Consider the following 16,789-nt stretch of genomic DNA (forward strand, 5'->3'; position numbering starts at 1 on the left):
ACACGTATAATAATTGTAAAAAAAAAATAAAGCTGACGACTTCGCGGGTTATTTTTTTAGCCTAACCTCTGCAATAAACGAGGGACCACTGTATAAACTTTTTAGTATATTGAGCACATCAGCCTTAATACTCTTTCAGAGGTCGTTATTTTGTTTGGGCCAAGCAGAACACTAAAGAGCACGTATAACACTTTATTTGAACACTTCAGTGCTAAGAGGACACTGCACAAAACGAGACAACACAGCTCTTGCATCCAGTTTGTTCACTCTGTGCTTTTTAATTGACCCTCGGGGATAAATAAAGCAATAGAACTGTGATTTGTTCATTTAAACTTGTGCATTTAACACTAATAATAATATATTAGAGTGATATTTAAACATAGGACATTCTCATTTACTGATTTAGAATTGCAACGTAAAGGTTCAGTTCGCAGCACAAATGTTTAATATGACATTTGAGAGGTGAAATACGAACTGATAAACAAATACAAGTGTCTCGTGTATTTGAAAACACGCTCTAGCCGCAGATTAAGCGATCGTAAACTGCATTATTAAAAGTAGACTGGAGACCCAATGAGATTCAGTCCTCTGCAAAGGACATTAGAGTGCTCTGGGGCGATCGTGACTCATTTTACAGTGTATTTTATTTGGATGTTACGGAGGTCACTTGGCAAATTTAGAAAGGAAAATGTCCACCTACTCAACAGTGTGTGGACTATATGTGGTCAGGTCCATTGTTAAGTTTAGGTTTTGTAAGTCACTGGTGAAATGAAAATCATAGCTCACGTTGATCTGTTTTGACACCCCTCTCATCTGCGTAACCTCTCCCATTGTGTTTTGTTTATTGTGGTACGCGAAGGCCAAACGTATCAAAGCGCAGATATAAATTATGGAACGAGAAACAGTATTTCACTATAAAACGTTCTTAGAGGAAACCCACATCTCCAAAACTCCAAGTTATACGAGCGTAGACTTTATGTAGAATCTTATGTTCATTCATTGATAAGGTGGTTTTGTTGTTTTTATGCTCCTTAAAGATGCATTATGTGACTTTTCTGTAGGAGGTATGGTGCACCGCTTACCGTATTTTCCAGATTATAAGTCGCACTTTTTTTCATGGTTTTGGCCAGGGGTGCGACTTATACTGAGGTGCGATTTATAGGTGAAATATATGTTTTTTTTCTTCATTATTCTGCATTTTTTGGCTGGTGTGACTTATTCTCAGGTGCGACTTATTCTCAGGTGCGACTTATACTCAGGTGCGACTTATACTCAGGAGCGACTTATACTCAGGAGCGACTTATACTCAGGAGCGACTTATACTCAGGAGCGACTTATACTCCGGTGCGACTTATAGGTGAAATATATGTTTTTTTCTTCATTATTCTGCATTTTTTGGCTGGTGTGATTTATACTCAGGTACGACTTATACTCAGGTACGACTTATACTCAGGTGCGACTTATACTCAGGTGCGACTTATACTCAGGAGCGACTTATACTCAGGAGCGACTTATACTCAGGAGCGACTTATACTCAGGAGCGACTTATACTCAGGAGCGACTTATACTCAGGAGCGACTTATACTCAGGAGCGACTTATACTCCGGTGCGACTTATACTCCGGTGCGACTTATAGGTGAAATATATGTTTTTTTCTTCATTATTCTGCATTTTTTGGCTGGTGTGACTTATACTCAGGTGCGACTTATACTCAGGTGCGACTTATACTCAGGAGCGACTTATACTCAGGAGCGACTTATACTCAGGAGCGACTTATACTCAGGAGCGACTTATACTCCGGAGCGACTTATACTCCGGAGCGACTTATACTCCGGTGCGACTTATAGGTGAAATATATGTTTTTTCTTCATTATTCTGCATTTTTTGGCTGGTGTGACTTATACTCAGGTGCGACTTATACTCAGGTGCGACTTATACTCAGGTGCGACTTATACTCAGGAGCGACTTATACTCAGGAGCGACTTATACTCAGGAGCGACTTATACTCAGGAGCGACTTATACTCAGGAGCGACTTATACTCAGGAGCGACTTATACTCCGGTGCGACTTATAGGTGAAATATATGTTTTTTTCTTCATTATTCTGCATTTTTTGGTTGGTGTGACTTATACTCAGGAGCGACTTATACTCTGGAAAATACGGTACTTGTTCTCATGTAGATACAGTTTCTTTTATTACAGAAACGTTATATTAAAACAACATTAAAAACATTATAAATAAAAGTTTTCGCTTCAACATGATGTGACTATACATTTAAATACTTATATATTTGTACATTGCATATTTTACTAGCCAGTGCTGCATTTTTTGTCCATAGACCCACCTCAGAGCTGTTTGGCATTGGACTCTTGGTTTGGACCATGTTAAAAGGACAATCAGCAGATGGGACAAGCCCGGTTTGCTGCTGGTTAAAGAGGAATCAATGTTCAGTCTCAAAAATGGATTGGCCTCATTTGGTTTTTGTCCAGTTTTGTCATAGCTAACAACTGTATAATGTTAATTGCAATGAGTATAATACAAATACTGAATTTATCACTTATAAGTCAATTTGGAGAATAACTGGCATAAATGAAAAACAAAAACGGGCCCCTCTGATCAACACCGACGCTCACACACCGCGTTCATACTAGGCAAATGTGGTTGAAGTGTCTTGCTGAAGAACACAACTACAGTTTTTGCCACTCGCGCCCCACCATGGCACCTGGTATTCCCAAAAGTCTCCCATCCAAGTACTAACCAGTCCCCACCTTGTTTAGCTTCTGAGATGTGACCAGCTCAGGCTTTAAGAAATTGACAAGTTGGTATGGCCAAATATCAAATCAAGTGTGACTGAACCAAAACCTAGGGCTGCACCAAAATATTGATATCACAGTATTGGCGAACACGGTAATTGATATTTTAAAGAAAATAAATATACTGTATTGTATAAAACACAGAGTTCACCGTCTGGCTTGAATCAACATTTTTTTTAAGTAAAATATAAAATAAAATAAGAGATTTTAATCATAAATTTTCTTATGAAGTCATGAATTGGACGAGCTTTAGTTTTTATTTGTTTGACTATATGCAGACTTGTAAACTTTTGGTGGAAAAAAGTATATATACATACTCAAATACTGCAATATTGTCACATTTTTATATGGTCAGGTCTATTGTTATTTCACCGCAATCAAAGCTCTTTACATCAAGGAACCGCTCATCGATTCACACACACAAAGTTCATCTGTGGGAGCTAGAATCGCACGGCCAACCTGTGGGTCACTGGATCTGACCACTCAACCGATAATGTTTTTTTACATCGAAAGCGGGATTCGAACCGCCAACCTTCTGATCAGTGGACAAACACTCTACCAACTGACCTACTTTTGCCATGATCGTTACACTGCTTAAACCTGGACTACAACAGGCCCAAACCAAGTCTAAATCAGGACTAAACTGAGCTCAAACCAGGACCAAACCAAGAATGTAATGCGATCATACCCTTATAGTAGTAGTTTGGAATATTCCCAGAGGACAGATTTGGCAGAGGTATTTTTGCATGATGGAAGTTAAAAGAACAGGTTTTGGACACAAGCTGACCATCTGCTCCCCCCCCTCTGTATTAGCTCTGCATCAGTTCACTCCAGCAGTGATAAAAATACAACAGTTTGGCTCAAAAATCACACTACAATCTGCTCACAATGAAGTATTTGACAGGTGGAAATATCAAGTAAGATATAAAGTGTGTGTAGTACCCAGAACCATGTCCAGTTTGTGTGTAACTGTGTGGACGAGAGGCAGGGATTTAAATGTACCTGTCAAAAACGGTCCAAGTAGAGATATGCAGAAAAACTGGGAAAGCTACAAATGTTTTAGTATTGTTTTTAGCCCCAATTCAGTCTTTGTAGTTAATTAATTTATGTATTTATCTTTATTTCTACGGGGAGAGCCCAATGAGAGCACTCAGACTCACACTTTTCAGGAGTGTCCTGTTTGAAATACAGAAAAATACAAGCAAAAAACTAGAAAAATAAAACAAACAAGTACATAGGTCCATTTAAAAACATTAAAACAGGTGCAGGTGTGAGAATTAGTGGCACTTAAGTATCCAGTTTTGCATGTCCTTGAAAGATATTCCATTATTGGGAAGCAAAGTAAACAAAAGATTTTTATTTCCATTTCAGTTCTGGTGCAGCCAGATTTTAGACTTAAATAGAGTCATCAATTATTGTGAAGACCTATAAAATATAAAATGTGCTAATAAAAAAAAGTCATAACAAAAATGTCTGCTTATGTAAGAAACTTTACATTAACATACAGGATAGGGCTGTTTTATACTGAGAATGAACATGAATGCAGGATTTAAATGTAGTAAAGTTGGGATATTTCTTGTACAATATCCCTGTACACTTACTTCAAAATGTTGTAATGTGATTGACTAGAAATGGCTAAAATGTTTTCTACAAAAGGTCCATTTAGCTGAACTTTGGACTCTTCTGATCCCTTCAAAAAACATTATATATACTAATTAAATTAAATTGCAGCTGTCGCAAACAAATAATAGTTTGTATGGATCACTTGGCTTGGTGGAATTGGAAAGTGCAATATGTCCAACCTCAGCTGATCAAAAAAGTCTAAATATCTTATAAAATGTTGTATTTATAGGCTTGTCATGATACATTTTGAAATAGGATATAATGTAGAAGAAAATACACGATAAACGATAAGATTAAAAAACATTATGCCACATAATAACTTTGAAGCAGCCGATTTCCCCCAAAAAACGATTCTATATGTACAGAGGCGACAGTAACTTAGTTGGTAGAGTGTTTGTCCACTGATCCGAAGGTTGAAGGTTGTGTCCTTGTGCAAGACACTTAACCCACATCACCCAGTGTCTGTGTACGCTGGTGTATGAATGTGTGTGTGAATGTGTGTGTGAATGTGTGTGTGAATGTGTGTGTGAATGGGTGAGTCGTTCCTTGATGTAAATCGCATTGAGTGCCTTGAAGGTGGAAAAGCGCTGTATAAAAACCTGCATTGTCAATGAACATGAGCTGCAATAAATAAATGAAACACTTTAGTTATTTATTTAACCCTTTACTGCTCAAATCTTCAGAAAAGTACAAAAAAATGCACAAAGTCCCTACGATAAATATTAACCCCCCCAAATTTGTGTTTCATCTAAAATGTATTGAACAATAGTCGGATATATTAAGTATTGTGACAGGTCTTTGTACACAGTGACTACTAAAGTACTTTCCACTTTACAGTTAAAGTCCTCAGAAGTGTCAGTGTTTACTGGACAATGACATTCCTCACCTTCAAACCACTTCACAGTCAAACCCGCCGTGTACTTTCTATACTTCAACAGCCCCCAAAGCAAATACTTCCAGAACACACACACGAAGACACGAAGACACACACACACACACACACACTCTCATCTCTTTCTCTCTCTCTCTTCATCCTCCATCTTTACTTTCTCCCTGCTTCTGCCAAACGCATACCCTCTCCCTCTCTCCTTTTCACACTCTCTCTCTCCCCCTCCTGTCACTCTTCTTTCTCCTCTTTCATCCCTTCTCTCCACTTCCGTTTCTCATCTGCCTCCTCTCCATCACCTCCTTCCTCTGTTCCTCCTTTCTCTCTCCTTACTCATCCCTTCTTTTCTCTACTCACATTGTCCTCATCTCTCTTCCCACCTCCCTCGTCTATCTCTGCTCTTCCTCCCTCTCTACTCTCTCCTTCTCAATTTCTCTCTTGTCTTTCCCTCATCCATCTTTCCACTCCCATCTCTCATCTGTCCCCTCTGTATCACCTCCTTCCTCTCTTCTCTCACTCTATTCCCCATTTTTTTCTCTTTCTACTCTCTCATTCCTTCTTCCACTTCTCTACTCATCTTTCCCTCATTTCTCTTCCCATCTCCCTCTTGCACCCCCCACCCTTCCCTCTCTTTCCATTACTGTTTCTCTCTCTCTCCATTACTCTGTCTCTCTCTCCCCATTAGTCTCTCTCTCTCTCCATTACTCTGCCTCGCTCTCTTTCTCCATTATTCTCTCTCCAGTTCTCCCTCTCCACTTCTTTCTCCATTTCTCTCTTTCTCCCTCCCTCTTTCTCCATTTCTTTCTTTCTCCCTCTCTCCTTCTTTCTCTCTCCCCTCACTCCCTCTTTCTCCATTTCTTTCTCTCTCCCCTCACTCCCCCTTTCTCCATTTCTTTCTTTCTCCCTCTCTCCTTCTTTCGCTCTCCCCTCACTCCCTCTTTCTCTCTCCCCTCTCTCTTTCTCCGTGTCTCTCCCTCCCTCTCCCTCTCTTTCCCTGCACTGACACATGCTTTTTAAATGTTTGGATGACTCTTTGGCTCCCAGAATTCCTCTCTTTCCTCACTCGGGAGCAGATGATTTAGGATGAAACCTCACAGACAGTTCCGGGACACTCTTCACTTTTCATCAGTTGTCAGGTGTGTGTGGTCTGTGTATGTCTGCTGCACAAGTATTTACACGTACACAAGTATTTACACGTACACAAGTATTTACACGTACACAAGTATTTACACGTACACAAGTACTTACACTGGAACTTTTATACTTACAAACCCAGACTGTGGTTTAACAACTGGGTTAGACTAATGAGGAATACAAAAATAAAGTGCATAGAATGCTCTCTCACTCTCTTTCTCCATTTTCTCTCTCTTTCTCTTGCTTTATCCATTTCTCTCTCACTCTTTTTCCAGTTCTCTCTCGCCTTTTCTCCAGTTCTCGCTCTCCCTTTCTCTCACTTTATCCATTTCTCTCACTCTTTCTCCAATTCTACCTCTCCCTTTCTCCAGTTCTCTCTTTGCCTTTCTCTCTCTCTCTCTTTTGGTCTTTCTCCAGTTCTCCCTCTACCTTTGTCCAGTTCTCCCTCTCCCTTTCTCTCTCCCTCTTTGTCTTTCGAGAGTTCTCCCTCTCCCTTTTTCTCGCTTTATCCATTTCTCTCACTCTTTCTCCAGTTCTCCCTCTCCCTTTCTCTCTCCGTCTTTGTCTTTCGAGAGTTCTCTCTCCTTTTCTCTCCCTTTATCCATTTCTCTCACTCTTTCTCCAGTTCTCCCTCCCCCTTTCTCTCTCCCTCTCTTTGTCTTTTTCCAGTTCTCTCTCTCCCTTTCTCTCGCTTTCTCCATTTCTCCCTTACTCCTACTCCTCCTACTACTACTATTACCCCTACTACTACTTCTACTACTACTATTCCTATTACTTCTTCTACTATTACTCCTACTGCTACTACTCCAACTACTCCTCCTACTCCTCCACCAGTGACTTCTTCTCTCTGTCCTCCGTCGCCTGCTCCATCTCACTCCATTTTTCACGCTCCATGTGTCGCTGTGATGAGATTTTTCCACTGGTTCATAATTAAGTGGAGTATCTGCCTCTGTGCTCGCTTCAGTCTGGTTATATGTCCATACATCCAAAAGGCAATAATGACAACACACACACATCACACACACTACACACACACTACACACACACTAAAGCAGCAACAACACCACAAATCAATGCCTGTCCACGGGCAAACGGCTGTGAAGGAAAACTATTGACCTGGCTTTAAATTTAGTGCAGCGCTGTCAAATAAAACACTGTTCTATAGATTTGTCAATAATGTTGTTCTATAATGTTCCTACAACCAGTTAATCACATAAAATTCTTACAAAACCAGTAAATATTTGCTTTGTTTAGGCCACTGTTCCTGCGTTAACTCGAAAAAGAAATACCAAAAACAATTATTTATCACTGGAACAATCTAAAAACTATAAAAAACTTTGAAATAAGGCTAAAATTATACAGATTTTGACCACAATTTAGTTCCGTATGTGGTGTATTTGACTGTTTTCTTGCCCATGTTATCAATACTCTGACATACAAAAATCCCAGCTATCCCAGCGACTAGCTAGCATTAGCGGGCGCATCCTAAACATGACAACAACAATCAAAAAACTGTATTAACTTTGAAATACTATTGTCGCAATGCTAAAATTATACAGATTAGACCACAGTTTAGTTCTGTATGTGTTGTAGTTGACTGTTTTCTTGCTCATGTTATCAATATTCTATACAGATATACAAAAATGTAAAACGAGGGCTATCCCAGCGACTAGCTAGCATTAGCGAGTGCACCCTAAACATGACAAGCTAGCCGCATATTGGCATATCTTTGGTGCAACTGCTGCTACTTTCTGCAAGGAGTTTATACGTCTACAGCTCAGCTACAATTCCTTTATGAAACACAATACGTAATGGACACACGATACAGGATGGAGCATCATTTTTTGCAGTCTTGCATTTCTAACTCTGCCGTTTTGAAGCTACGTTACGAGACAATTTACAATTTACAATACAGTATGACATTGTTGGAAACACGGTAAATTTCTTCAGGTTCTTTATTTTCTGAACGCAAACGCTACTGCAGGTCGTAAGCAGCGCCAAAGCAAGAGCAAAGTCTCCAAAACAAACCTGTAACTCACAAGTAGAACCTTCAAATAAACGTGTCAGCGGAGCAACCGAGTGTCACGAACAAAAGCTGTTATATAAACGACAAAGCACAAAGTGTAACAAGAGCAACAAAAGGTGTCAACGCTGAACTAAAAACGAAATATTTCACCATTTTCACTATTTTTTTAAGCTAAGAAACAACCAACAATGATAATTTCTACTACTTCTCTCTACTAACGCCTAACAAACAACAAATTACGAGTATGTTTTCCGCAGAAACAACCACTGATCCTTGATATAAAATTCAATACTTGGGGCCCACCCAGACAAAATGAATGGACGTTATTGTGACACAGTGAAACACACACTATTTCTACTGCTGAGCTTGGATTTCAGAGTCACCGATCGTCATTCACAAACAAAAGAAACCATCTAGACTAACCAAAAAGGGTTAAAGACCAGTCTAGTATTATAAATATTAGGGTTTCAGGTTATTGGTGAAGATATATACTGTGTAGCTCTAATAGATGCGTCTTGGAGATATATTTGTAGTTACCTTGCTGTCCAGTTTCTTCATCGTGACCAGGTCCAGAGACTTGAGCGAGTGTCCCGTTGGCGCGATGAAGTAAAGGCAAATGTGGATTCGGGTGTCGTGGTAGTTAAACAGCGACCGCTTGATTTTGAGCTCTTCCTGAAGATAGTTTTCAAACTGAGTGTCGATGTAGTCCACTATGGGCTTGTAACTGCGGAGACAAAAGACGAAACGTTACAAATGCACTAATAAATATAGAGTTTTCTTCACAATGCACAAAGTATGAAGGTTTTAGGTCCTGAAATATGATGACAACGACACATAAATAGTAAAATGAAATGAGAACTATGACGGATTTGACCCAAAATCTTTTATAATTATTGCTTTAAGATCGTGAGTTAATTACCAGACGAAAAAAAACAGATACTAACATGAAGAATCCTTTTCCTATTCATTCAGCAATTACAATTTATTATCAGATGTAATCCAATTATTGCATTTCATGAAGTTATTAAAATAGAGAGAGAGGTTCATTTGAGTCTACAACAGTGTAAACTCATTAATAGATCATAAAATTAGGTTCAAATTAAACAAATTAGACAAGCATCCTCACATCTCCAACTTTCCTGTCTCTGAATTACTGTACTTGGGCTGAAAAAGGCGTTGCAAAATTGCGTACTGGCCCTTTAAGTAAGGCCTTCTCCCAGCTATCGTCCTGATTCACTCCCATCTTCATTCTTCGCTGAGAAATCCACAACTTCTGACCTTGCAGCTGCACGGTTCTCTCCGAGCAGCAGCGGGGTCTGGCCTAAAGCATCCCAGATCTGTGGCCCATAGAGACTCGCAACCAAAGGGCGTGAGAGAGCGGCCGCTGCTGCTGCTGCTAGGACACAGCCGGAACAAACTGTACAAGATCTGCGTTCAGAAAGGACGTCGTACTATGAGTGCAGAAGTGAAAAAGAAGTGAAATCTGCGTGTTTTAGGTCTGTTTTTCGCATTTGTTTTTGATGGACACATTGAGCTGGCGTACACATTTCTGCTGCGAATTCTGTGTTGGTTTTGGAAACAAACTGAAAGGAATTCTGCAGTTAAACTATTGGAAAATGCACTCTGGAATGTGAGGCACCTGCCAACGTTGCCAGATATTGGGGATTTGAGTTGTCTACTTAGGATAGTTCTACTTTATTAGGTGCCATACTGTACGTAGACTAGTATGCACGCACTACGGCTATCCTTACATGTCCTTTAACACTGTGCTTGCCCTCAGATGGAACAAAACTGCTGAATATTATATGGTTATTTGAAGCTGCATTGTTTATCTAAAGTAAAGCAAGACAAATTATCTGGAAACCTTACACTATGAACATATAAACATACAGTACATGCATCTCTTTTACTAAAAATGTCTGAACTACACTTCGGTTTTCAGCAAATATGTCCAGGATAATGGCAAGAAGGGTTAAACATAAAGACACAATGTACAAAATCACTATGAACTTCGCATAAAACAAAAAAAATCTAACTTTTGACGCCAAAGAAAACGCTCTGTACCGATTCAGTTTGTTTTTGTCGTATACAAATTATGATATTAAATGAGACCGTACTAAAACCATTGAGGAAATGTCCAAATTTGTTCTATATATGTCATTTTTTTTCCCCAAGTATTGATACTTTTTCAAACAAGTATCTAGTTCTAGTATCGAAGAGTATGGCTGTCTGTGTAATCCCTTAGTCGTTCAGGTCTGATTCATAGTAAAAAGTTAAATCTGTCAACTGGACAAAACGTTGTAGGAGTGAAGACTTTTCGCTGCTCATCCAAGCTGCTTCTTCCGTTCTTGGGAAGGCACTGAATTTACTTTAACTTGACACTTATTTTTGGCGACTCCACCCACCTCTTTAGCCGTCTTCAATGCATTCAGAATATTGAAAATACCTGACATGGACACAAGACCACAGTAAAAAACTAATTTAAGGGCCAATTATGTGTTAACAAATGTATTTTACTGCATTATCTTTCAAATATCATGACAGAAAATCAACTTTGGTACTTCTGTTTGTCATATGTCTGTGTAATCCCTCAGTCGTCCAGGTCTGATCCATAGTAAAAAGCTGAAGTTAAACCTGTCAACTATCTATCTGAAGGGAGGAGCTAACTACACTGACAGTTTCAGCCTTAATGGCCTGCATTCAACCTTTAATGGCCCTACTGGCTCGCTCTATGGTTCCTTTTGTTTCCTTTGTTTGCTTTGGGTCTGATGATGGAGTTATAAATTGGGGACAGATCGCGTTTGAGGCCCCCAAAGACAGTTTCAGAGTAGTTAGCGCCTCCCTTCAGACAGATATAAGGCAGTGTCCACCAGTAATCTGACCAGAACTGAAGAAGCGTCTTGGATGAGCAGCAAAATGTCTTCACTCCTACAACGTTTTGTCAACTTTGGTTTTTACTATGAATGAGTATTTGCTAACCCTATGATACATCCAGCACACAGCGTTTTGTTTTTTTGTTTCTGCTCAACTATACACTACAAAGAGGCACAAAGGTCTTTCACTCCACTACGAGAGAAACTTTAAAGCGCCTTTGGTAAACACTATATGTAGAAGGTAGCGTAACGGCGCGTTGTCCGACCTCACCTGTCCTCTTTGTTTATCTGGTCCCCGAAGCCCACAGTGTCCACGATGGTCAGCTTTAGGTGCACGTTGCTCTCTTGGAGGTCGTAGGTCCGAGGTCGCAGGTAGACCCCGTTCTGGTAGTGACTCGCCTCCTCGTTCTCAAACATGGTGTTAAACAGTGTGTTCATTAACGTGGACTTTCCTATGCCTGTTTCCCCTGCGAACAACAACAACAAAAAACTAATTAAAAAGTGCAGTGTGTAACTTTCCTGAGGCATTTAAGTTGTCCATATTCAGTGAGACAATTAAGTGACGCCACCAGGGCAAAAAAAACAAGTCATATCTATGTAAAAATGCACTTTTTCGTGGCATTTTGTCAATCAGAAACATCCACAAGATATATATGATTAATGCCATACTGCGGAACCTTTCATGCAAGCAATAACTACAAGGAGACATGTAAAGTTGCACAGTGAAACTTCTCAGTCCTTATGCAGTTAAATGCAGTGGAAACTTTGCTGATTTTGTACCAAAGCTGTCCCCACCAAATGAAGTTAACGCATTTACACGCACTTAAAACCCGATTTTCAATTAAACATGGGAAATAGTTTGAATTCCTCTGCTCGCATGCGACTGTACTCACATGGGAGCGATTCTCAAGCTTCACACACAACTATTTTTGGCAGCTGTGCACAAGGAGGAGCTACTAATTGGCCGACCACATTGTTTGAGGGGAAAACAAATCTCAATCACTAAAGTAAACGCTATGGAATAAACAATAGAGGCGCAGTAACATTAAAGGGCACATATTACACTACTTTCTGATCTGTTATAAAGTCGTTTCCTCATCAAAAACAGACGTGGAGTTGTGTTTTGTTTCATTCACACATGCTTAACGCACAAACACTGCATTTTAGACTGAGTTCTTCTCTCAAACTCAAAACGCTCTGTTCAACCTTGTGATGTCATGTGGTGATACAGGAAGTTCTCTACTAAATTTTTAAATTCTACGCTCATTTAATTAAATAATTTGGATAATTTCAGCCCTGGGATTGTCAATCTTTTCTGAACAAAAGGTAAGAGGTAGTTGCTAGCTTGAAAACTGCCACTACATGACGTCACAAGGTGGAACAGAGCATTTTGAGCGTGGGAGATGAGGACAGCTCAATAATGCAGCGTTACTCAAACAGAAACTGAAACAAAACACAACTTCAGGTATGTTTTTAATGAGGTAACAACATTCTAACATGGTCTAAAGCTCACAAAAGTCAGTTCTGTGTAATATAGGACCTTTAATGACATTTTCCGAACTATAAGTCGCACTTTTTTTCATAGTTTGGCCGAGGGTGGAACTTATATTCATTAACTCATAACTTCTTCATTATTATGTATTTTTTGGCTGGTGCGACTTATACTTAGGAGCGACTTATACTCCAGAAAATGCAGTAGTTATATTGCTTTACTACCATAGGTCTTATATATATTTTCGTTTATCGCTAAAATGGATTCTATTGCAGTAATGAAGTAAGTAAGTAGTCTATAAAGTAAACTACATAGACCATGATGCATTGCTCATTAAATTTACAAATCACTGAGGTCAAGTTATAGGTCAGATCTGTGGAAAGGCAAGTCCACACTAGGGATAGGACGATAGACAATAATATCGTTTCTCATGATAAAAGGGGAACACAATAATCGTTCGTGGGACATTTTATATAATCGTGACGCCGTGGTATCACCAGAGTCAATGGGGGGGGGTCTGTTGTTCCAGGTCCCAGGGTTTAAGGGGCCCAGAATTGTGAGGCTTCTTGTCCCGGGCCCACAAATTTCTGATGAGGGCCCTGTTTATTCACTATTTTCTGTGCCAGATCAAAGCTGTTTTCACTGATAGTGTAAGATTGTGAAGTACAATTATACAAAAGCTGTTTAAACAAGGAGCTTATTCTTAACATTCAAATTATAATCGTATCTATAACATTTTAAACTGTCAGCAACTTTATTCATTATTGTGATATAATCGTTAATCGCTAATATTTTGGCCATGATAATCGCAACACAAATTTTCAATATCGTCCCATGTCTCATCCACACACAGTAAAAGTGCATGTTTTTTGCAATAATTTAACATATACGAACTAAATGGGTTTAATTAATATTATGGTACATTCAAATCAAAGCAAGTCAGGATTTAAAATGGCTTTCTAGTCGTATAAAACTTATTTTCTGTCAAGATCGGCAACCCAAATGATAACGGCGGCACCCATGGCAACTTCTAGAATAAGGTGAATGGCATTTCTATGAAGACAAGATGCCGACCGATCGATCTCGCGGCGTTCGTACTCACCTACGCAGAGGATGTTGAAGCAGAATCCCTGTGTGACCGATTTGCTGACCAGCTGATCGGGAAGGCTGTCGAATCCAACATGGCCGCCCAAGCTCAGGCTCCTCTTCTCCTCGTTCTAGAAAGTGCAAGAGAGAGGTTGATGAGGAAACACATTGTAAAGTCATTAGTGCTACATTCCTTTGCTGTAGTGGCTTCAAATCAGAGCTGCCCGCTTGAAAAATGGTGGAAAAATTGCCATTTCTGGACAAATTTTGCTGTGAGATTTGGATTCTGAGTGAACATTCTAAGCAGGTCCAGGAGCTTGAAATACTTGAGCTAAACTAATAATTTAAAAAAACAACAATAACATGCATTGCAGAACATGTTTGTAGCAGGTTTAAGCTACAACGTTAGCTAGTTTTAGCCAGGAATCACCAAAAGAACCTAAAGGAATCGCAATCTAATGGGAATCGCAACTTAATTAACTAATTCGAAAGGCTGCCATGTTTCAAGAACCACAATTTCCTCCACAAACAACAAAAATATCCCGTCATAATCTGGGTAACAACTGCTAACCGCGTAGTTTAAACCTCTATAGACAACTGCAATAACATATACTTCCCAAATCGTTCAGCCCCTTTTGAAAATGACATTATATTATCCCAAGAAATGGCAGTCTGTGAAATTTGCATTGAGCCCTGCTTCAAAGACTGTTTTGAAACATGTCGCTGGTGCAAAGTCAAGAGCTGGTTAATCTGGGCCTGCAGTGAGGATGAGCAACTACAGATTACGAAATAATCCCCCGAAATCCCACAAATGTGTAAATATTTGGAAGCTAGACAGGGTTAGGCCTTAGATGTCTTCTCAAACTGACTGAATGTGACAGTTTGGATTGTGTCACACTGGACAACATAAATACATCTATATTTTATTCATTCATTCCTAATCTTTTAAATCTGTTACCGAGATAAATTGCCACTTTTACAACAAATTACAAAATGCTAATGTTTCAGGACAACAGCTTCATTTTGATATGATTAGCTCTTTCTGGATGTGTTTCTTTAGATTTTATAAAGAGGTCAAAAGTGGTTCAGCCCAAAATTGCAATTCCTCAATTCAAGGACCGAACCAACATAACATTGAAACTATTAAACCACATGTGTCAAACTCAAGGCCCCCGGGCTAAATGCGGCCCCCCCACGTCTTTTTATGTGGCCCACAACAGGATAAATGAAAAGGTTTGACTGTCTTAAAATGTCAGTTTATCCGGAGATACAGTTACACAGCAATATTTTTACATCTACGGAAATGTATATGCGATATTTGTAACTCAAACAGGAAATAAATACAGAGACGGTTAATGAACAAGTTTAAAAAAGCAGTTGCGTTTATTTTACGTGTGGCCCTTTGAGAGTGACCATTTTGCTGATGTGGCCCTCGGTGAAAACGTGTGTGACAAACCTGTATTAAACTATTAAATACTAAAGTAAAAGCTGCTCAAAATTAGACCATTTGTGCTGCGAGTCTAATTATAAAGCCTTTTTTATGATCTGCAAAGCAGAACGTGCAGGAAGCATGCTAGCTGTTGCTCTTAACGTTGTGAAATGGGCTTAAAAACTCAACAAGGTGAATAATTAGGCTGCTAGGAATGCATAAAGAATAGGAGAAACAATTTTGGGCCATTTCAAACTGTTTAAAATAGATAGAAAAGAATAATAAGAAAGTTAAAATCTTCCACTAATAGATTTGTGTAACATGTCACTCAAGTATGATCACCTACATTTGTAAACAGTCAACTGATTTTTCAAGTAAATGACGCACACACGAGCGCTGAACTATATCAAACATGATCCAGGAATGTCCCGCAGTCTGTGGGAACTCCAAAACTGTGTAAACATTGTAGCGTAATAATGAATGCATACATTTTCCCCATAGAGCCTCGGGTTACGTCAGACCAGCCAACAAAAACACAACTAATCCACTTTACATTGCATTTACATCATCTCTATGGCTCTGAATGACAAACAGGGTTAAGTTACAATAAACCACATGTCTGAAGTGACAGCTATGGCAAAACCAGCTATTCATCTGTGTATATTTAGAAGCAGCGGGATACACGACATTATTTAATATAAGTACATTTGTTTTACCCTCGTGGATCGTAAAAGAGGCACAAGGTCCTGGGTCCAATTTTTCCCATGTTTTGGAGCAAAATTTGTCATGCCCCAGTACGGATCTATTGCATAAGCAGCTGTTGAGGTCAAAATAAGTCTGCTGCGCGCTGTCTGCGTCTAATTAGAAAGGATTTTATTGTTCGATAATCAGAAAATACACATTATCATGCTAGTTTTTGGTAGCTGGATTGTCTCGTCTAAACTCGGCTCTGAGAATTGTGAAAAGTGGTGGATAATTAGGATGTTTCAAATGTATAAGGTCAGTGAAAAAAATAACTTTGGACGACTGGAAAACGTTTTAAATAAACTAGTTTTGTTTTCAGACAGTAAAAATTGGGTAGAGCGCAACATTTTATTGATTGCAAACCTGGAAAAGAGCATTTTTTCTAAATATAATTAAAGCAACAGTAACTTTTTTAATTTTTTTTTGGCCACAAAATTGAGTCAAATAAGAGCAGGTTTTGTTTTGTTTTTTTCATTATGGATGTTTTTATAGCACTGAAAAACATAGAAAAACATGCGTCTTTACTAAAGTTGGGCAATATCCATTTTTTATATCATCATACCATCCCCTAATTATTGTTATTATCCAGCAAATTAAGCCAAATCTTCTAAAAATGTTGCTCAATTTACATTTTTTCTTAAATAGGACATGATTTATCTATTTTACACATCATAAAACGCTCA

At 39.0% G+C, this 16,789-nt stretch overlaps 1 protein-coding gene across 1 annotated transcript in view; it reads right to left on the bottom strand.

Moving 5' to 3' along the window:
- Positions 1 to 16,789, bottom strand: part of LOC117381939 (septin-8-A) — a 58,719-nt gene that overhangs the window by 23,861 nt on the left and 18,069 nt on the right. The window contains exons 2-4 of the mRNA XM_033978995.2: positions 13,950 to 14,064; positions 11,627 to 11,822; positions 9,020 to 9,206 (exon numbers count right to left, since the gene is read on the bottom strand). Of these exons, the coding sequence (XP_033834886.1) occupies positions 9,020 to 9,206; positions 11,627 to 11,822; positions 13,950 to 14,064 (498 nt within the window). The remainder of the gene's footprint in view (positions 1 to 9,019; positions 9,207 to 11,626; positions 11,823 to 13,949; positions 14,065 to 16,789) is intronic.

The sequence above is a fragment of the Periophthalmus magnuspinnatus genome, chromosome 14, assembly GCF_009829125.3.
Source record: "Periophthalmus magnuspinnatus isolate fPerMag1 chromosome 14, fPerMag1.2.pri, whole genome shotgun sequence".
Classification (NCBI taxonomy): Eukaryota; Metazoa; Chordata; class Actinopteri; order Gobiiformes; family Gobiidae; genus Periophthalmus; species Periophthalmus magnuspinnatus.